Here is a 23,534-nt window from a genome sequence, read left to right on the forward strand (position 1 = left end):
TATTGCCATGGTTGTCTGGTCTGGTGACAGGTAATGATGGATTAAGTTTCCTCCTGCTTATCTCCTTAATCTATTAATGAGAGTCTTTAAAATAGGACCTAGATCAATTATGAATTTATTAAATATATGCTCTGATTACCACTAGACAGAATGCTTGAGTGTACAAAAGAATCACCAGATATAACACCTCAGGCCCATTCGTAACAAACACATATGTTTACATGGATAGAATTCACTGTGATCCTGTTGCACTGTGGTAATAGATAATTTTGTCACAAAGATCTACTTTCAAGAAAGCCAAATCCAGCTTTTCAAATAAACTTCTATCTGTTAGGCCAATCAAGTATACCAACCCGCAAGGGTAAGGTACTCCCACTATTAAACATTAGGATTTAAAAAAGAATTTATCATTTCACAAGTTTAGAGTTCTCTTAATAATGGAATTCAGTAGTTGTTTATTGAATTAAAGTATATATAAATGAATCATTTTGTGGGTCAATAATATGGTTACAGGTGGAACTTTACCACTATTTACTATATAACTTTCATATATCCATTCAATTATTCATTACTTTGTTCATTCATTAAACAAATATTTATTAAGTGTTTACTGTATGCCATACATTTTGCTGGGTACTGGGAATTTAGATATGGATGAAGAAACAAAGTCCCTGCTCTCAAAGAGTTGTTGTCTTGTTGTTGTTGTTAACCAAAAGAAGACAGATAATAAACAGGAAAAAAAACCAAATATTTTCGGATGGTGATAGTGCTACGAAAACAATAAAATGGGACAAAGTTACAGAATGATTGAGAATGGGATGATGAGAGTCTCCCAGAAATGATTAAAAAAAATACTAGCCCACAAAATTAAAAATTCTAACAAATAAAGATTAAGACACATAAAAAAAGAACCTACAGCTAGATACATCATAGTGAAACTGCCTAACACCCAATAAGAAGAGAAACCATTAAAAGTCACAGAGACAAGGACAAATTATCATCTAAGGAATAGTTAGAATGATGGGTAACTTCTCAAGAACAAGAGTGGGGACCAATTGATGAGAAAATCTTCCCTGCACTGAGAGGAAAAGCTGTGTGCCTAGAATTCTATCCTCAGAAAAACATCTTTTAAGAAGAGATTAAGGAGAAATAAATGTAGTTTCAGACAACCAAATGGAGAGTTTACTCTAGCGGCTCTCTACCAAGGAAATTCTGAAGAATCCACCTCAGGCAGAAGGACAGTGGTTTCAGTCTGAGATGAAAGATGGATTAAAGAGGTAGAAAGGAGTACATATGCGGACAAGTCTGAATAAACAGTGATTAAGCAAAAATGACCCAAGGGGTTGAAAATTAATTAAAACATGAAACAATAATGATAGGGTAGAGGTACATAGAATTAAAGTATTCTAAGTTATTGTAGTACCCAAAAAGTTAATATGGGTATTTCATAAGATAAATGTGAATATTTTTAAGAGTAAATATTGAAAAAGAGAAAAATGAGTAAATTCCAAACAAGTAAAAGGAAAATACAACAGTTAAAAAGGAGTAAACCTTAAAAGAGGGGGAAGAAAAGGTTTTTAAAAAGGAACATAGAACAAGGGGGGACAAATAACCCAAAATTAGATGGTAGAAATAAATTAAAGTTCACTAATTATGTTAAATGTAACTGAACTAAAAATGCTCCTGGCAAGAGACAAATGTTGCCAGACTGGACTTTTAAAAATCCAAATACATGGAGGCACCTGGGTGGCTCAGTCGGTTGGTTAAGCGTGTGACTTGATGTTGACTCAGGTCATGATCTCACGGTCTGTGAATTCAAGCCCCCCATCAGGCCCTGCAGAGAGAGTGGGGAGTCTGCTTGGGATTCTCTCTCTCCCTTTCTCTCTCTCTCTCTCTCTCTCTCCCTTTCTCTCTCTCTGTGCTCTTCCCCCCTCTCAAAATAAATTTTAAAACTTTAAAAAAATCCAAATATATATTGTCTAAAAGAAACATAAAATAAAAGGATACAAAAAGGTGGAAATAAAAGGATAAGAGTAGAACATCAGGAAAATTTAACCAAGAAACAGTAACTACATTAATTTCAGGTATTAGAGGCTTTGAAGTCAAAAGCATTATTACCCCTAGTATCCTAAAAAAGTCATCATAGCCAGTTTTCGATTCTTTCTTGTATTTCCCTTTCTCCTTTTCCCTCCTAATTCCCTCTCTCTGATTCAGGCAAGTGTTCTGCCTGTTTCTCTCCATTTCAATACTCCTTGCTCTTCTCGCTCAATTTCACTTTCCTAGGGCACAATGCACTCCCGTTGGGCCCATGATTCCCAGCCTTATGATGTGAGAAGCAGTTTTGAAGAATTGCTGATTTGAAGAATTTGCTGTAGGCTGAAAGAAAGATTATTCTGGGGCTGTTTTTATCGCCTTCAGTTTGAGCCACAAATACCCATAAACTCCATACTCACGGCTTTGTTAGAGCTTCTCTGATCTCAAACAGGTAATTTACCTCATTTCCTCTGACATCTTATATTTGAAATGAGAAGTCATATTTGCAACTAGATAAGCAAAGGTACTGATAATAAGAAACCAATAACTGTAAAGTTCTTAAGGTGTTTGTAAGAGCGTAATAAAGTTTTGACTACAGACCAGTTGGCACTCACGGACCTGTCACAGAGGTTTGCAGTACAAAAGCATATGTCCTCAACCAGCCACACAGGAAGGGACTTGATAAGACTTTGAGTATGTGGGGGGTATAGCAGTTATCATAGCCTCCCCCCGCAGCTACACGTACCAGCCCAGAGTCTGCCATAATTCCTAGTCTTAGGCCTGGTCATTGATAACAAAAGTTCACTAAATCCAATCCTTGGCTTTTGACAGAACTGCACTCAGGGAAACAGAAGTGCTTTTTAATATTTCTCTCTCTCTCTCTTTTTATTTATTTATTTTGAGAGAGACAGAACACACTAGTGGAGGAAGGGCAGAAAGAGAGAGAGGGAGACAGAGAGAGTCCTAAGCAGGCTCCATACTGTCAGCATAGAGTCCAACGCGGGCCTCACACTCACGAACCGTGAGATCATGACCTGAGCTGAAGTCAGACGCTTACCTGACTGAGCCACCCAAGAGCCCCTTGAAGGGCCAACTTTTAATTTCAAGATGCAAATAAAAATTTTGCATAGCATTTACCTCTGAAAATCTCAAACTGATCATTTTCCTCTTTCTGACACCTACCTTGACTTGGTTACTATAATTCCTTCAGGGAGGAGGAAGAGCAGGGGTGAGTGACCTTGGTACATTACTTAGCATGTCTGTGTATCACCCATGGAATATGAAGAATGTAATACGCCCTTAGTTCCCTTCCTGAGCTCAATATCCCTGAAGAATAAAGTTGCCTCTTTCCCTGCTGAAAGAAGGGGAAAAATATATACTAGTAATTTACTTCTAACCAAGCATTGATGGGTGGGAAAAAAAATAAAATACCTTTTGTAAATTTTCAACAGTGAAATTCATGTGCTATAAAGATGGCAGCAGCAAAGAGTTAATTTATCCATGTCCTTCATTCAACTAGGTTTTATATGGACAATATCTGTTACAAGAATGAAAAGGAATTAAATATATAATATTTATGTCTTAATATATTAAATAGACATGAATGGATGGGTAGGAAGAGGAGGGGGTGGGGGAGGAGACACAAAGGGAGGAAGAAAAAAGTCAGAATAATTTAAAATGGCAGCATGCCAGGGCTCCTGGGTGGCTCAGTAGGTTGAGCATCCAGCTTCAGCGCAGGTCATGATCTAGTGGTTCGTGGGTTCAAGCCCCACATCGGGCTCTGTGCTGACAGCTCAGAGCCTGGAGCCTACTTCGGATTCTGTGTCTCCCTCTCACTCTGCCTCTCTCCCACTCGTGCTCTGTCTTTCTCTGCCTCTCATAAATAAAGAAACATAATTATAAAATTAAAAATAAATAAATAAATAAATAAAATGGCAGCATGCTCACCATAATTAAAAATGAGGTACTATTAGAGCATAAGTACTTTTAGTATATAACTGCTCAAATGAAATCTTTCACATAATTCTCAAATATTTGGTGATAACAAATCTTTTTTTTTTTTTTTTTTAATATTCAGCATTAGCACATGGCATTGAACATTGTGTTATCTTTATTACCAAGTCTTTAGTCTTTTGACTTCTCTTTGGGAATTGGGGAAACCATAGTAAAGCTTGGGGCAGGACACCATTATCTTTGGAAAAAGTGACTTAAAAAATTAGTTTTCCCTTTGGGGTTCATGGCAGTGTGAGGAGTGTGATAGAAGTCAAGCGGACTTCTGAGACCGTCACTAGCCATTGCACAAGGCTGTATCCACAGTAAATAGAGAACAAATATAAGCTGATAATGATGATTCAAGTCCACAAAATTAAGAGCCTAAAATCTCCATTCCAGTTCTGATCTGGGGAATAGACTATTTTCATTGGAAATGTAATGATGAGATTGAGAAGGGAAAACAGCCTACCATATCTTCAGATTCAGATTGAGAAATAAAAAAAAAAAAAGCCATCCTTTTTCCTAACTGGCTTGAAGGAATGAAAACCACTTGGCACAGGAGGAAAATGAAAGCATGAAGCAGTGAGAAATGCAGATGGTCTCAGAGCCAGTGCCGGTTGATGAATGTAAGCTTTCCCTCACCTGTACAACCTATGTAGAGAATACTGTGAGTGCAGTGCTATTGGTTTGGGTTTATAACCCATGTAATTGTTTTTAATTTAGTTTAAAAAATAGTAAAAGGTATAAAGGTATAATACAGGTATAAAAGGATGCCTTCGATGTCTGAAAAACAGGTTTGTGGCTTTTGATTATCAGGATCAACTTTCAGCCACAGCACTTCCCACCAGAAGCACTTTGGCAGGTGTAATCCCAAAATGCTGAACTATTTTAAGGTACCTGTCACGTGGTTCTGATGATTCCTTTCGATGTAGAGGAATCATTGTGGGAATTAGAAGATCACAATATGGGAAAAGTATCAGAAACTAATTCGAAGATGGTTTGTGGCATAAGCACACATATAATCTATGTTATGCTGTTAACTATATTCCTTATTGTTTCAGTTTAATTTTTAAGGTGTGTTCAGGTTGAATGCAGTGATTCCACTATTGCCAGGGCTGGTTTGTGTTTTAGTTTTGATGCTGCTCTTTGTAGTCACGAAGGACAAAGAAAACTTTAGGTTGAAACACCAGAAAGTCATTGTACTAAACCATGTGTGCGCATATATTTCTCTCTTAATCGTATTAACGCTATCATACACATGGTTACGAGTTTAGAAGACTAGGAAATCTTCCTAATGTCAATGACTCTTAACCTTTCTGCAGGCATTTGCAACTTGGTGTATACCAAATCTACCCCTGACTTTTTCCCCCTTAAGTCAATTTCAACAAATAAATCATTTCTATTTGACCCTTAAGTGGGGGTAATTTTCCATGCTGTAATAGGTCCACTCTAACCAAAAATCTAGTCAAATGGATTCTGGAAACGCTTTGAAACTGATCAGGTCATAGGTAGGAGCCAAAGAGAAGGCTGTGGGGCTCTCTGTGAGATGTCCACCACCCCATGTATGCTCAGTCTTTGAAGCTTTAGCCTTTCTGGTGAAAGGATCCCAGAAGGTGGCAAAAATACTTGCAGTTAAAAGGGCTCTTGGAGTTTATAGAACCACCGTTACTTTAATGCAGGTGAAACAAACAAAAATCTACCTAAGAAGTGACATTAACCCTAAACATTGAACGAAGAATCTTAGAAAGCTCTGGGTCCTAACCTGAATTTTTAAATCAGAGGGCTTTGGAGGGTAAAGCCATTTTCTTTCTGACTGTTCCCATGCTGGCCCTGAAAGCTGAGCTGACTCACCTACCACCACACCCATGCTGGTCTCAGATGCTATCAGCATCCTGAGTAATCCCCTAGGAGACTGACCCTCTCCTCATTCCCCACATGAGCCCAATTGCTGGCTTCTCTTTATTCCTGTCTGGCTCTTCCTCTTCATGCCAGGTCTGCCTCCCTCCTCTGATGTCATCTCTCTCTAGACTTTGAACCACAGCTGTGCTGCCAGGTTCCAGGTGGCTCTTGTCCTCTCACCCTGCCTTTGTCACAGATAGGAATGAGCATTTCCTGTTCCTCTCCTGGTCCCTCCAAACCTCAAGCCTCCTCCAGCTCTGTGGCTAATACTCGGCCTATCTTCTCAAGACAAATTTCTAAATCATCCGCTGGTGCTCCTGATGCCGCGTGAAATAAGTAAGAAGATATCAAGGTTCTAAGGTTTTCTTTTCAAGTTAGGATAAAAGAATGATGAAGCCAAACTCAGTCTTTGTAAGCCCAGGTAACAGAGTCTCACACTATCAGGATAGCAACTAGCCGTTCTGGAAGTTGCCATGGAGACTACTCTTATCTTGTGTTTGCTTCTGGAAGCACCAATATACTTCAGAACAACAAATCACTTTAAGTTTGCCATTCTTACTAGAGGTGGGTTAAATTATGTGTGGCGTTAATGCTAGCTCTTCACCAAACCTGTGGTTCTTCTTCCTGGTCACATAGCTGTACTGCCTTTCCACGACACTAATTCCAGCCAGTAGAATGGGGGCAGAGGTGATGTATGTCAACACCTGCCCAAGACTTTGAAGAAGCAAGTGTGCCTCTTTCACACTGTCCCTATCTGCCTGCTGGGAATAAGTGGTAAAGAAGCCCAGCACGTGGAGGAAGCATCAATGGCAGATGAGGTTCTCTCAAATTCTAAATGAAAGAAAATTGTCCACCAAAAAGGAACACCTACCTTGGCCTGTTATGTGAGCAAACATACTGTATGTGAGCTCTACTGTTTTTGAGCCGTTATTCCTTTTGGGATAATGGAGCCAGGCCCATACTAAATCACACAACCAAGATTTTATGTTGTAGAGCATGAAATCATTTGAATGCCAGAATTCTGAGCCTTCATCCTGGAAAATAGAAAAGGGACTAGTGGAAAGAGAGGGAAGCAGGGAAGGAATAATAATGTGACTAACTATAAATATTTGTTGCCTATATAACTATGTGCCGAGTCCTGTGTTAAATGTGTTATACATACAGTCTCATTTAATTCCATCTCTTCTTTATGATATTTTAGGCAATTGTACTATTATTATCTCCATTATTCAGATATGAAAACTGAGGCCAGGTTGCCAGACTGAGGAAGCCATGATTCAAATCTGTTGACTCCATAGCCAACCTCTGATTGAGTACTCAGTACTGTGTCCTGGGCCCTTTGTGCAATTTTATCTTCACAATGCCTTGTAAAATAGGCTGTCTTATCTCCATTCTAAAGATGAAGAAACTGAGGTTCAAGGATTTATCCAAGCTTACACAACTAGCAAGATTCAGCCCACGGTCTGTGTAGCTCTCTCTCAAGCTCATTTTCTTCCCATCATGCTTTGAGGTCAGACTATAGGTAGAGGGGGGAGATCATTTGGATGGAGTTTCCCTCCATTTCTGGGCTCCAGTTGTCTTAGAGGTTAATCCTTTAACTCTATAACCATGTGACCACTTCCGTCATCACTATTTATCAGCTTCGGAGATATTGGGATTTCTGCCAGATAATGTTCACTAGATTCCCCTAGCATGTCATTGAGGCTATTTTTCACACTGGCTGGGCCTAAATATCAGCCCTTCCTGTGTCACAGCCTAACTGCAGGGAGAGTTCCCTCGGCCAGGGTTGGATCAGTCATGCTCAGGCTTAAATGCAGAATGGAAGTTAATGCCATAGAAGCATATTTTTTTTAAATGAGTGAAGGGTTTATGTCCAGCAGGAATTATAGTAGATACCAGTCCACAAATCTACCTCAGAAACTCCTGAAATCAAGGAGGGCCACTAGGAATCTTATTTTTATAAATACCGATTGATTCTCTGAGAAAAAGCACTACAGGAATGTCAGAGCTGATCAGGACACTGGAACTGACTTCAACAAAGATGGAGAGAGGAAAACTGACCCACACTCTCATTACATCCCTCCTGGACTCTAGGAGGTTGGATGGTTGACATATCATGGAATCCCTTAAGACCCCACCCCATTTCTCCTCCCTCCTGACTTAATCTGGAGGATTACCGGCATATATATGGTCCATATTTAGGGAAACGGTCAGTGTTCACAGTGGAACAAGATGGTGGAATAACATAAACTCCTGGTCTATGCCATGAACCTGAAAGACCAAAGCCAGGAAGCCACGCTCCCAGATTCACCCATTCAATCAATAGACATTTGTAGTTGAGAGAAAGCAATGAAGTCCCTGAAGGAGCCAGAGATTCTTTGCAATGCAGAGCCAGCTGAGTCACAGTGAGGACTGCAGAGAAACTGCAGGAGGCTGCCCGGGTGCCCACGGGGAGTGAGCCCATCAGGTTTTCATGTTTCCCAGGACCAAGGCTGCCATGGCAACAGCCCTATATGGTCCCAGAGCTTCAGGAAAGGCAGGAAGAGAGGGTTACCAGAAGGTCACACTCTTTCATATGGAAAATCAGGAGAATACATAGGGGTATGGGAAGGGGAGGGCCCACATTCCTCATAGTCGTGCATATCCAGTCTACAGATGGTAGACAGAGTGAGTCTTTGCTAATACCTCTCTGATCATGTCATCCTTCCCTGACTTTCAATTACTCTTAGGGTGAAGACTAAACTCATTACTGTGCACTACTCTAAGCCCAATTTACTCCATGTACTGTCCTTGCATACTCTCTGGAGTTCAGAGTGTGATTATTTTATAGCCTGTAAACTTTATCAGGACTAAATTCCTGTCTTTTCAGTCATCATTTTATATTGCACTTAACTTATTTGCCTGACACAGATGGTGTTCAATCAGTATTGGTTGGTTGGTTGGTTGGTTGGTTGATGAGTGACTGACTGAGACACAATATTTTGACAACAGGGTCCTCTGGGTGGCTCAGTCAGTTAAATGTCTGATGCGGGATTTCGGCTCAAGTCATGATCTCATGGTTCCTGAGATTGAACCCCATGTAGGGCTCTGCCCTGATAGCACATAGCCAGCTTGGGATTCTCTCTCTCTCTCTCTCTCTCTCTCTCTCTCTCTGCCCCACCCCTTCACTTTCTCTTTCTCTCTCTCTCTCTCTCTCTCTCTCTCAAAACAAATAAATAAACTTAGAAAAATATTTTAGCAACAAAATTAGATGGATGTTGGAGCAAATACCTCTGTGATTGTAACCCAATCCCTATTTTCCCTGTGGTTGGGACAGTATGAGAGACGGGCATAGATCATACCCCAATGTTAAATGTTACCAGCGACAAGGGCTTCCATCAAAGACTTACCAGCAGAAGTGAGTTTTACTAATTCAAATGGGTTTTAGAAAGAGGTGGGAAATGGGCCAACAAATGAACATAAATGATATTTTACTCACCACATAGCCCTAAAATAACTTGGAGGAACACCAGTTCCCTCCCTTTTTTCCATGATGGTATAACCCAGGGTCAAGAAAATGAGGTGGCAGTCCTGAGTAAAATAGGCTTGCCCTGTTGCCAACAGGATGCCAGGCAATCCAATATGTCTAGAGAGGTTCTATGAGGCCACCTTGGTCAGGGTTCACTGCCAAGTAGTATCAGGCCACAGTCCTCAGAGTTTATCTCATTTCTGCTAGCCCTGGATATGTGACAGTTTTAATTTTGGTTCTTTCTCTATCGTGATAGGCTTCACGGTATCAGAGATTCACTCAAGATGGACTTTGAACATAGCATAACGTGGAGGGCATAATAAAAGACAAGTGGTGAGGAAGGCAGGGCACCTCAGTAGGGTTTGTGAGCACTAAGTGCAACCCAGGTCACTCCTTGTTGAATAAGGAAGTATTTCCTGGATAATAAAAAAGAAAAACTGGCACCAGATTTAACACGGTGGCAATAAGGAACTAACAGCACATGTGAATGGAGCTCCTGTTGGTGGAAAGACCAGTGATCGAACGTGGGTTCATTGCTTAAACAAACCCATGCAAAGGTATCTATAGAGCGTTACTATCTTTTAACCGTAGAATTTTAAGATTAAGTATGAGAGTGATGTTGTTTACAAGGAAGCAGTTTTTTGCTGTATCTTCCAGTGCTAGTAAAATATCAGCAACATGTTAACTGTCAGGCCTTCCCTTGGATACTCAGCCCCACAGACGAGCAACTGTTACTGAAAAGACCTGACATGGAAGCCCCAGACATTGGGAGAGAGATAGAAAGATTTAACACAGATTCAGTGAGTTTTGCTTCTGACAAACCTCACTCTTTACACAGGAGTAGGCAGTTTATTTTCTCAACACTGGATTTCACAATTATTATTTGAAGCTCCCACTGTCTCCTACTTGCTAAGAAATTCTATTTGTTTTCTGTTTTTATTTTGTTGCCTTTTTTTTTTGAGAGAGAGAGAGGGCACACAAGCAGGGAATGGGCAGAGGGAGAGGGAGAGAGAATCTTAAGCAGGCTCCACGCTCAGCACAGAGCCCGATGCAGGGCTCGATCCCACAACTCTGGCATCATAACCTGAGTGGAAACCAGGAGTTGGGTGTTTAACTGACTGAGCCACCCAGGCAGCCCAAGAAATCCTATTTGAGAAACAGTTTATTTTGAACGTTTCAATTTTTAAGAGTCAATACCAACTATGCAGGGGATGAATTACTCAAAGTTTAACTGTGGTAAAAACAATAGCAGTTTTTTGGGGAGAAAATACAATGTGAATGAGTAAAAAACAAAAATTAAAAATAATAAATCAACATAGGAGATGTAGAAAAGGAAATTGTTTGAAATTACATAGCAACCATTAGATGCCAAATTTTGTCTGCTGAGACATGGGGCACCCTGGGAGTTGCACCTTGCTGGATAGGCTTATTGCTGCTGAGACAGAAATACAGCAGAATATAGGTGGCTGTGGATTCCAATAACACAGACTCAGGGCTGAGAGCCACGGTTCTCACCCCAGATGCTCAGGAGAATCACCTGGGGGGCTTTTAAGCCCACAGTATTCAAGCACTACCCCGAGAGATTCAGATTTCATTCTTCTGGGGTAGGTTGTCAGTATTATTCATGAAGTTCCCCAGGCAGTTCCACTGTGAGCTAAGACTTGGAAATCTTAGGCTAAGAATGGAAGATACAGTTGAGGAAGGTAAGAGAGAGAGAGACAGAACACACAGCTGGGCATAAATTCTCCACTCAGCTCAGAGACCAGCAAGAACAACAAACCTACTGTAACAGTTAGAAATTTCACCAAGCAATTTATGTAATGTCTAGTGTTCATGAAAACTAATGTACTTACACCATTTATACACTTCTGGATTGTGTCTCTAACGTACTGGAGGTAATTTTACCCGCTAAGCTTATATTAAATTCATTTCATTATAGTCATGTTTTTATATTATCCATAACCTCTTTTCTCATCGTTCTGGCGAATTGAGAGATGACTCTCGTGCAATCACATCCACTTACTTTAATTCCTTGTAATCCGTAGCCAGGGGGGCCAGGAGGGCCAGGCAGGCCTTTCTGCCCAATATTTCCCTGTTGGAAGATGAAGAGAAACCAAAGAGAAGCATGAGGAGATTTAGGAAGAAACAATGTATCTCTGCTCTTGTCTTCCTTCTTCCTTCCTTCCTTCAGTCCTATCAGGACCTGCATCTGTGCACCCCACAAGCTAGATCATATTTTTTATAAAGCAGTGTTTTTCCAAAAATTTTAAGCCACAGAATCCTTTGTGGAAATCTTACACATAATCCAAATGTAAGTAAAGAGGCAAGGCAGGGCTGCTTGACCGAAGAAGAGTGTTGTCCCAGTCACCTTGTCTGCTTGGGCTCCTCTGGTTGAACCTACCACCAACCCCTAGAACACCAGGGGTGTGAAGGCTGCTCACACATAATTCTGTGTAGCCTCCAATGTGTTGTTCCATTTCAACATGGAGTGCTATTCACCAGGCTTGCAGTGAAAGGTTCAGTGGATCAGTATCAAACTTTTTTTTTTTAAATTTTATTTACACCCAAATTAGTTAGCATATAGTGAAACAATGATTTCAGGAGTAGATTCCTTAATGCCCCTTACCCATTTAGCCCATCCCCCCTCCCACAACCCCTCCCGTAACCCTCAGTTTGTTCTCCATATTTATGAGTCTCTTCTGTTTTGTCCCCCTCCCTGTTTTTATATTATTTTTGTTTCCCTTCCTTTATGTTCATCTGTTTTGTCTCTTAAAGCCCTCATATGAGTGAAGTCATAGGATACTTGTCTTTCTCTGACTGACTGATTTCACTTAGCATAACACCCTCCAGTTCCATCCGCGTAGCAGCAAATGGCAAGATTTCATTCTTTTTGATTGCTGAGTGATACAGTATCGAACTTTTAAGAAAATCTGCAAATGAAGCAGAAAGTGTAGTATAGCCCAGTGTGTGCATTCTGCAGCACAAGTTAACCCCACGCTTCTTGGGGAAAGTCTTCTGTGGTCAAATGAGATTGGAACATGTTCTATCCCACGGTGTGTGCCTCTCCTTGGAGATCCCTAGTGCATACAGGCATACCTTGTTTTATCGTGCTTCGCTCTTGCGCTTCCCAGGCACTGCATCTTTTACAGATTGAAGGTTTGTGGCAACCCTGTGTCAGGCAAGTCTATCCGTGCCATTATTGCAATAGCATTTGCTAACTTCCTGTCTCTGTCACGTTTTGGTAATTCTCACAATATTTCAAACTTTTTCATTATTATTATATTTGTTATGGTGATCTCTGATCAGTGATCTTTTTTTTAAGTTGATTTTTTTTTTTACCTTGGGGGGCAGGGGGAAGAACAAGCTAGGGAGGGGCAGAGAGAGAATCCCGAGCAGGATCTGTGCTGTCTCCCACTTATTAAGAAATTCTATTTGTTTTCTGAGAGAGAGAGAGCACGCATATGCATAAATGAGATGCAGAGAGAGAGGGAGAGAGAGCATGTGCATAAGCAAGGAGCAGAGAGAGAGAGGGAGAGAAAATCTTAAGCAGGCTCCACACACGGTGCAGAGCCCAACACAGGGCTAGATCTCAGGACCATGAACTCATGACCTGAGCTGAAATCAAGAATCAGAGGCTTAACCAACTGAGCCATTGAGGTGCCCCTGATCAGTGATCTTTGGTGTTTTGGTGTTACTATCGTAATTCATGCGGGGGGGGTGGGGGGTGGGGGGGGGTGGGGGGGGGGTGGGGGGGGGGTGGGACACAAACCACACCCATGTAAGACAGCGAACTTAATCTATAAACATTGTATGTGTTCTGACTGCTCCAGCAATGGGGACATTCTCCTGTCTCTCTCCCTCTCCTCAGGCATCCCTATTCCCTGAGACACAAGAATATTAGGGGCTGATGCAGCTGGTGACCTGAAGTTGAAGCCAGTTATCATTTACCATTTTTAAAATCCTAGGGCTCTTAAGAATTATGCTAAATCCACTTGGCTTATGCTCTATAAGGAGAACAATAATGCCCGAATGACATCTGTTTGCAACATGGTTTACTGGATATTTCAAACCTACTGTTGAGGTTTACTGCTGAGGAAAAAAAAAAAAAAAAGAAAGAAAGAAAAAAGATCCCTTTCAAAATATTGACAGTGCTTGTGGTCACCCAAGAGCAACTGATGGAGGCAGACAGTGAAAGTCGTGTTGTGTTCATGCCTGCTAACACAACATCCATTCTGCAGCTCATGGATCAGGGAATAATTTTGACTTTTAAGTCTTATTTAAGAAATACAGGGGTGCCTGGGTGGCTCAGTGAGTTAAGAGCCCGACTTCGGCTCAGGTCATGATCTTCCAGTGGATGGGTTCATGCCCACATCAGGCTCTGAGCCTGGAGCCTGCTTCAGATTCTGTGTCTCCATCTCTCTCTGCCCCTCGCCCACTCATGCATGTTCTCTCTTTCTCTCTCTCTCTCAAAAATAAATATTAAAAAAAAAAAAGAAGAAATACATTTTGTGGAGCACCTGAGTAGCTCAGTCAGTTAAGCGTCTAACTTCAGCTCAGGTCATGGTCTCGGGATTCTTGAGTGTGAGGCCTGAGCCAGGCTCTGAGCTGACAATTCGGAGCTTTTGGGGATTCTCTCTCTCCCTCTCTTGCTGCACCTCCCCTGCTTGTGCACTGTCTCTCTCTCAAAACAGATAAACATTAAAAAAAAAAAAAAAGGAAATACATTTTGTTGTAGGAAATGTGAAGAATTACTGAAATGAAAACAAAGAATTTAGAATATTGCATAAACTTAGTTGATAAAGCAGTGGCAGCATTTGAGAAGACAACTCCAATTTTGGAAGAAGATCTATTCTGGGTAAAATGCTATCTAACGCGTGTTACAAAGAAATCGTTTGTGAAAGGAAAAGTCAATCAATGCAGCAAACTTCATCGTTGTCTTATTTTAAGAAATTGTCACAACCACCACAACCTGCAGCAACCCCCATCTTCGTCAGCCAGCGACCTTTAACATGGAAGTAAGACCCTCTACCAGCAAAATGATTACAACTCACTGAAAGCTCAGAGGATGGTTAGCATCTTTAGCCATAAAGCATTTTTAATTAAGGTATATTCATTGGGCTTTTTTAGACATACTGCTATTGCACCCTTAATAGACTAGAAGATAATGGTTTTATATGCACTGGGAAGCCAAAAAATTCATTTGACTCTCTTTAGTGTGGTACTTGCTTTATTATGGTGGTTTGGAAATGAACCCTCAGTGTTTCCAAGGTATGCCTATATGAATATATTAAAGCCTCTAAAAAGTCCCACAATAGAGAGATTAGTTTAACTTTGCTTATTCCAGAAGTTCCCAAATTAACATTTGATGGAATAAACTTTGAGCAAGGCTGGATGAACATAAGTTACGGTACAAGTCAGTCTTTTTTTTCTTCCCACTACAGGCAAAAGCTTTGTTTATTTATTTATTTTCTGATCGTAAGAGGAACACCTGCTCACGTGAAGAAAATAACAAACAAAAACTAAAACTAAAAACAGAAATAAAGATAACAATGAAGAAGGAAAAATGGACCCCTCTTTCCACCACCCAGTGATAACAACTACTAACATCTTGGGAATGTCTTCATCCATATCAAGTGATCCATAAAGTTAAGAAATCGCCTACTGCCAGAATGAAGTTGATGGACAAAAAAGGATAAACTAAGAATCGTGGTAATTCTGGGATCCTCAGAAAAATCTTTGACTCATAGAGCCTTTTCCCTTTGCTCTCTGATAATGGGGCTCTCATTCATTTCTGTGCATCTTGGTCATGAATATACATGTTTGAAATTTGCATGTGTAATGGGAGGCTCCCCAATGCCTGTTTTCCCTATGAACATGCCTGATACTTCTTTATTTTAGTTTTTGAACAAATCAAAGAATTTTTTGTTGGGCATGTGAATCAATGATCATTGATCATTAAATCAATTAATGATCATTAAATTGATCATTAATGATCATTAAAATGATCATTAAGTCATTTTAATCAATGATTAAAACAGGGCTTCTGAGCCTCTGAACTCTTGCCATTTTGAGCTGCCTAATTCTTTGTGATGGGTGCTATCTTGTGTACAGTATGATGTTTAGCAGCATCCTGGGCCCCCAGCTACTACCTGCCAGTAGCACCCCTTCCCTGGTTGTGACACCCAAAAATGATTCCAGACATTGCCAAATGTCTCCTGGGGGCAGACCAGGAAGGCAAGAACTCCCTCATTGAAAAACACTTGATTAAGAAAGAGAATGAAAGATGAATAATCACCAAAATGGACATGGAAAAAGAAAGAGGAATAGAAAACAGAGCAAAGGGATCCAGAGGCAGTTTCTTTCATGTTCTATGGGGGCAATAAATCTGGACCCTTGCACTGAGGCCCTGACAAAGTGGACTACGCACATATGTCACAATAGATACGTTAGCAGGTGTTCTGTTAAAAGGCCAGCAGAGGCGCCTCCGACCAAAGTGAAGATATGCTTCTTAAGGAGAGCACAGCCTTTAAGAAACCTGGAAATATTTTGAGCATTTTGCAACCATTTCCTAATTTCTTTGGGGGAAATAAATGGCTTTATGGACTTATGATCTATTTTACTGAAAGCTCACATAATATGAGAAAGTGAGACTTTTCATCAGCAATCAAGAAAAAATAAGTCAACACTAAAATAAACATTTGCTATGAAGTTAATGTTCACTTGGTACCTGACCTTCACACAGAGCACAGAATTTAAGACTCACCTTTGGCCCCTGGGTTCCTATGCCCCGAGGCCCAGAGGGACCTGGGGGGCCTCTGACACCAGGCTCTCCCTGAAAAGACACAATGAATGACAAGTCACTGATTAAAGTGAAGCTTTATGTGGTATATTTTATATAAAATGTCATAATTTCATATTAACAATATTCCATATGAACTTTCATATAAGAAAATATATTTTAAAACCCAAACCCTTGAATTTGAGATATTAATTGGGGCCTTTTCTACCAGCTCACTTCCCTATATTTGACAAAGGGAATGTTATCGCCCTTTGTTTTCACTTCTTATTGCCATTTATGCAATCTTCCAGCCAACTGATATGGGTACACTTCAAAGCAATCAAGTCAGTTAACTTGTGACAACATTACTAGGTACTTTTTTTCAGAACTCCCTTCTCTGGAATTGGAAGTGCCACCATTGTGAGTGGAGAAAGAAAGACGAGACGAGAATAAAAAGAAACCATTGAAAAGTAGAGCTCCAACCCGAACTAGTCCCTCCTGTTCTTTCATATAACAAAGATTATGCTACTTGGGGTTACGGATGAACTTTGTGATACTTCTGCCCCAAGAGCAGTTGAGGCTCCAGGAAAATTCCTATAAAGTGTTTTCAGAGTCCCGGAAGTGTTTTAGAACAGGCAACTAGCCCAGAGGAAAGGTAGGGCTTGATTGGGGTAGGTCTGGCCCTGTGCCTAGACCCATGTGAGATGTGAATGATAGGAAGAAGCAGAGAAATGAAAATCTCTTCATCAACCACCTTCTATGTACCCAGCACTGTGCTGTGCACGTTCACATATGCTAAGTGATGTAATTTAGTACTCGCGACAACTCTGTATCATAGTAATGACTAACTTACCTAACTTCTCTGAACCTCAGTAAATTCATCAGATACACAGAAAGTCATACTTACATTTCATGGGGAGACAGAGAAGTGAGACAAAGAATGTGAGTGTGTCTATCACAACATCTAGCTGAGTAGGCACTTGGGAAATATTAACTCCTTATTGCAGCTTTTATCTTTAAAAATTTTTTAAATGTTTATTTATTTTTGAGAGAGAGACAGAGTGTGAATAGGGAAGGGACAGAGACAGAAGGAGACACAGAATCCGAAGCAGGCTCCAGGCTCTGAGCCGTCAGCACAGAGCCCAATGCGGGACTCAAACCCACAAACTGTGAGATCATGACCTGAGCTGAAGACGGATGCTTAACCGACCGAGCCACCCAGGTGCTCCTCATTGCAGCTTTTATTAAAGAGGAAACTAAAGTTAGCCCAAAGCTGCACAGCTATTGAGAAGTGGGACTAGGAGGACAAGGAGAAGGAGGAACCCTCAGTTGCTGGTACAGCCACTTAGGAAAAGTTTGGTAGTTTCTTATAAAGTTAAACATCGGGGCGCCTGGGTGGCGCAGTCGGTTAAGCGTCCGGCTTCAGCCAGGTCACGATCTCGCGGTCCGTGAGTTCGAGCCCCGCGGCAGGCTCTGGGCTGATGGCTCGGAGCCTGGAGCCTGCTTCCGATTCTGTGTCTCCCTCTCTCTCTGCCCCTCCCCCGTTCATGCTCTGTCTCTCTCTCTGTCCCAAAAATAAATTAAAAAAAAAAAAAAGTTGAAAAAAAAGTTCAACATCAATTTACCATACGATCTAGTAATTTTACTCCTGCACCTAAGGGAAATGAAAACATATGTCCACACAAAGACTTACATATGAATGCTTTTAGCAGAATCATTCATAATAGCTACAAACTAGAAACCCTCTAAATGCCCATCAACTGATAAATGGATAGACAAAGCATGGTATATTCCACAGTAAAAAGGAATGGACTACGGCTGTATGCTACAACAGGGATGAGCCTCAAAAGCATTAATCTCAATAAAAGAAGCCAGATATATGAGACCACACATTGCTTGATTCCATTTGTATGAAATGTCCAGAGAAGGCGAATCTATAGAGATAGAAAGCAAATCCATAATTGCCTGGGACCAGGAATAGGAACTAGGACGGGATTAACTGTAAATGGGCATAAGGGATTTTATTGAGAGGAAGAAAGTGTTCTAAAACTGATTTATGGTGAGGCCATACAACTCGCTAAATGTACTTTAAAAATCATTGAAAAATACACTTGGAATGGGTGAGTTCTGTGATATATAAGATATGCCTCAGTGAAAATTATAAAGAAAAAAGGACAGAAACCAAAGCCAGGCTTTGAAGGTAAATCTCCCAAGCTCTTGTCCCAGGTCTGCTTTCATCCATGTTCTATTAGGAGCTAAATACCTTATAGATTTCAACAGTGCAAAGATCATGGATTGTAAGAAATGATGACATTGTTTATCTAGCAAAATAGCCCATCCTTATTTAACTTTACTCTCTATGTATAAATCCTAAAGTACTTCTAGAGAAAACAAGGCCTTAAAAGAATTAGAAAGCATTTAAGCTTTATTTTATTACTGACTTAATTCTTTCAATCTCTATTTTCATAATTACCTATTTTCCTTGTGCTTGCAGACCACTTTTATGATGTGGGTCTCCTGTTAGCGTCTCTTCCACTTAGTTCTTAGCTGCTTTTGTGGTCACAGGTACTAATTCTCTAACACCTCTCTCCTTCTGCCTCCCAACTTTTGGGTCTTAATGACCCCCAGATTCTCCCAGCTTAAATGATCTCTCCTGTCATCAAAAGCTCCAAGTAGAGAACATGAACATGTCCTATATCACATACATTTCTGCTGTCTCTCCTTTCCTAAGTATCTCTGATGTGCCTTTAGAGGCAGTATATGTAAGTTCGCTGGGGGAGGGTCTCCAGCTATACCTGACTCACACTCGCTGCATTTGGATACCCTCCAGCAAAACAGAACCCAGGTAAACATACTTCAATAGATTTTACCCAAAATCATTCAACGTTTTATCAAAAATAATTGTCTTCTTTGCCCAGTTACTGTCAAATCCACCCCAGATACAATGGCTCCCTCTCTTGTGTTTCTATTCACCTCTCCCCTTCCCCAGTGAGGTTGGAAAGCATATGGCTGCAACCTGCTATGCGATGGGGAGTACACAGCCCCACCTGGAAAGAATTCTGCTAAGAAAAACAGAACCTGTATATGAGGAAGTCTCTAAATCTGAGGATGCAGAAACCAGAGGATGTTTCTGTACAACCAGAGGATGTAGAAACATGTAACACCATAAGAATAGCGTGGGGTGGTTCAGTCTGTTAAGCATCTGACTTCTGCTCAGGTCGTGATCTCGCGGTCAGTGAGTTCAAGCCCCGCATCCAGCTCTGTGCGGACAGCTCGAAGCCTGGAGCCTGCTTCAGATTCTGTAACTCCCTCTCTCTCTGCTCCTCCCCAGCTCGCTCTCATGCATGTGCTCTCTCTCTCTCAAAAATAAACATTAAAAAAAAAATAACGAGGATGAGACCCCCAAGGACGCAGAACTCATCTACACAGAAAGCCCAAGGAAAAAACAAAGGATGACTAACCTTTGATTAAAAGAGACTTAAGAAGCATCTCAATCAAATGCAATGTGTGGACATCATTTGGATCCCAATTCAAACAAACCAACTGCAACAAATTTGTAAGACAAGCTGGTAAATTTGTTTTTTTTTTTAATTTTTTTTAACGTTTATTTATTTTTGAGACAGAGAGAGACAGAGCATGAACAGGGGAGGGTCAGAGAGAGAGAGGCACAGAATCTGAAACAAGCTCCAGGCTCTGAGCTGTCAGCACAGAGCCCGATGCGGGGCTCGAACTCACGGACCATGAGATCATGACCTGAGCCGAAGTCGGCCGCCTAACCAACTGAGCCACCCAGGCGCCCCTCAAGCTGATAAATTTGAACACTGGATATTTGGTGATACTAAGAAATTATTGTTTAAGGTTTGTTAATGGTACTACAGATATGTTTTTAAATTTTTTTAATATTTATTTTTGAGAGAGAGAGAGAGAGGGAGAGAGAGAGAGAGACAGAACATGAGTGTGGGAGGGGCAGAGAGCGAGATGGAGACACAGAATCTGAAGCAGGCTCCAGGCTCCAAGCTGTCAGCACAGAGCCTGAACTCACAAACCACGAGATCATGACCTGAGTCAAAGTCGGATGCTCAACCGACTGAGCTACCCAGGCACCCCTACAGTTATGTTTTTAAAAACAGCTTTTAATTTGAGATACACATACTAAACCTTTATATGAGAGATGTGTGGGATAGGCTTCAAAGTAAGGCAGCAGGAGAGGGGGAAGAAGATAATAGAAGATTGGCCACATACTGATAGTTGTGGAAGAGCAACAGGCAAATGGGAGTTCATTTTACTAGCCTTTCTACTTCTATATGTGCTTGATAATTTTCAGAATAAAATGTTTTTAATAGTATTTTTAAAATCCATGAACAATATCTGATAACAATCTCACCAGTGAAGGGGAGGAAAGGTTACTGTGATGTTCACCTTTAATGAGAAGAAGAATACAAGATTTTAAAGACAAAAATATGGCAAAGGGTAAAAGCACACAAGTGGATTCAGTATCATTAGAACGTACATGTCTTTGATGCATTCTTGGCATGTCCCAAATGTTATATGACTTTTAAAAATTAAGTATATGGAGGCAAGGTAGGAGATTCTTTTTAACTGAGTAAATATTTCTTTTAAGAAAGAATTCAATACTCTACAATTTAATTCGTGGTATTTTGTGTGTGTGTGTGTGTGTGTGCGTGTGTGCGTGTGTGCGTGTGTGAGATGGTTTTAGTTAAAACTTCCTTCTCATTTAGTATTAGTCTCTCTCTCTCTCTCTCTCTGTCTCACACACACACACACACGCACACAGAGCCCAGATGTGAAAGCAAGGGGAAAAACAGTTGAAATTTGTTGTGAGTGTACTTTAGGCCAGCTTTGTCCACGTTTATTATTGCTACTCATCCTCTCTCTTACTCAGCTCTCCCTAACTCTCATCATGTAGGAGTGCCTGCAGGCTGAGTGCCGACCTTGTGGGCACCTTGCTGCTCTTTCTACCCTTGAACCTTGGCCAGTGAACTCTGAAGGTGTGATTCCCATGTCACCTGTGGTGCTTCAGTGTTTCCCTCAAAAAAGCTGTCCATCTTTACTCATATAACTATTGACATATAGCTATGTTTTACCTATCAAAATAATCTTTTGTAACCTTTTGACCTAGGTAAATATAATCTGAGATATGCATCTGATATATAGACAGTCTTCAAACCAAGTCTTAACATATTCTGCAGATGTTAGAGTTGGTCTGTAACATGGTATTAGGTAGGGTTGTTCCTTGGTGTTTCTGTAGCATACTTTTCAAGAGGTGGGAATATCAGGCACTTAATGAATTATGTGAATCCACAGAGACAGAGTCTCTCTACTATGGTGGGGTCTTGAAAATGTATTATGTCTTTTGCTCCTTGGGCCATGTGTCCATATGAGGCCACAACAGTGGGTGAATGCATACAAGAAGACCATGGTCAAGACAGACTTCACCATTTGATAGCACCCCATCTGCCACAATGCAGCAAAAGTGGTACCTAAGAAGTACCACTTTCAGACATGACATTTTCAGACATGCAGTTTTATTGTCAGTGGATGGTGTGACAATCACAAATAAAAGGAATTACAACAGGGACTCGCACAGCTGGACATGCAGGATCTGAGAGTTATTAGAACCTGCAGAGGGAGCCCTTGCACTAGGAGATAATAAACAGGCAAATTCTGGAGTTGCCATTTTTTTTTTTCTTTTTTTTTTTTTTTTTAAATATTTTTTTTCAACGTTTATTTATTTATTTTTGGGACAGAGAGAGACAGAGCATGAACGGGGGAGGGGCAGAGAGAGAGGGAGACACAGAATCGGAAACAGGCTCCAGGCTCCGAGCCATCAGCCCAGAGCCTGACGCGGGGCTCGAACCCACAGACCGCGAGATCGTGACCTGGCTGAAGTCGGACGCTTAACCGACTGCGCCACCCAGGTGCCCCTGGAGTTGCCATTTTTAACTATATCCATCAATTTCATAAGACCACATAGCCTAAGCCCTATCCCTACCCTTCCTCAACAAAACAAAACAAAAGAAAAAACAAAACAGAACAAATCAAAACTGTTTAGATTGCCCAGAGCTTCCCCTTGGCCCACAAAGAGAATTCTAGACTCAAGATACTCTTGCCATTTTCACAGGAAATGGCCAAGTTTAGAACTAACTACCTGCAGTATTTGTATATGTAATTTAACAATGATTCAGTGAAGGTTTTACCTGGACCATAACCTTGTAGAATGGTTGAAAATCATTCATTGATTAATATCACAACTTTCACTTTTTAAAAGAAAGAAAAAGGAACCAAACACATTATCGCATTCATTCTTTTTCTCATTTCTCTTTGCTCTGGTTAACATTAAAATTATCATAATTAATAATAAAATGAATAACAATTGGCATTTATTAAATTTATTAGGTGGCAAGTACTCTTCATTATCTCATCCTATCAACATCAACTTACTTCATTTTATAGATTAAGGAAGCTGAGACTTTCAGATAAGAATACACGATTTCCCCAAAACCACATGGCCAGCAGCAATTCAAACCCAGGCCTAACTCCAGAGCCCATCTCTCATCTTGGCGGTGGCTGGAGCTAGATGCAAAACGCTAGCTAATGTCTCCATAGACTTTCTTCCAACCACCATTAAATGCAAAGACATGGCTCTGTAGCTGTGAAAGGCGTTTCCTATACTCAGTTAATCACACTCTCTCAAGGGGAAGGAAGAACGCATCCTCATTTCAAGATCCCTGACAGGCCCACGCAACCTGTACAGGTACCCAGCTGCCTAAGGCCTCCCTCTTCATTTCCCCGCCGTTGCCGTTGCTCGGTTTTGTGGCTTAACCCCAATTTTGTACTTAGTCTCATTCCAGATCTTCTACCTACACAATTCTTATTTCCTCCGTGTATCCCTACTGCAATATACTTGATTTGGCAGAGTAACACATGCTGTGACTACTACTTTAGTGTGTTACAGTTTATTAAAACGTTTTATAGACATTATTCCATTAATTTCTTAAACCATAGTTGAGGAAATTAAATGACTTGCTGAGGTCTCACAGCGAGTAGATAACAGAGGTTTCGAGTGGAGCAGTGAAAAGGAAACAATCTATTATACCTTCTATATTTTATAAGATTTAAATAAAATATTTGAGAAGACAGTGCTCTTAGAGACAAAGGAGCCCAGTTAGACTGCCCCCCCTCCCTCACCCACATTTAGACAAGGCTTTAATCACTCACTGCCTCTCTCCTGGCTGTGCCACTTAGGTCCCTGTCACTCTTCGAGAGGATGGTGGAAGCAGGTTACAGTTGTTCTAAAAAGGA

The 23,534-nt window shown here is 40.8% G+C and overlaps 1 protein-coding gene across 1 annotated transcript in view; it reads right to left on the bottom strand.

The window, feature by feature from the left end:
* Positions 1–23,534, bottom strand: part of COL28A1 (collagen type XXVIII alpha 1 chain) — a 175,474-nt gene that overhangs the window by 51,759 nt on the left and 100,181 nt on the right. The window contains exons 26-27 of the mRNA XM_078442134.2: positions 16,197–16,265; positions 11,457–11,525 (exon numbers count right to left, since the gene is read on the bottom strand). Coding sequence (XP_078298260.2) covers positions 11,457–11,525; positions 16,197–16,265 — 138 coding nt within the window. The remainder of the gene's footprint in view (positions 1–11,456; positions 11,526–16,196; positions 16,266–23,534) is intronic.

The sequence above is a fragment of the Panthera onca genome, chromosome A2, assembly GCF_046562875.1.
Source record: "Panthera onca isolate mPanOnc1 chromosome A2, mPanOnc1 haplotype 2, whole genome shotgun sequence".
Classification (NCBI taxonomy): Eukaryota; Metazoa; Chordata; class Mammalia; order Carnivora; family Felidae; genus Panthera; species Panthera onca.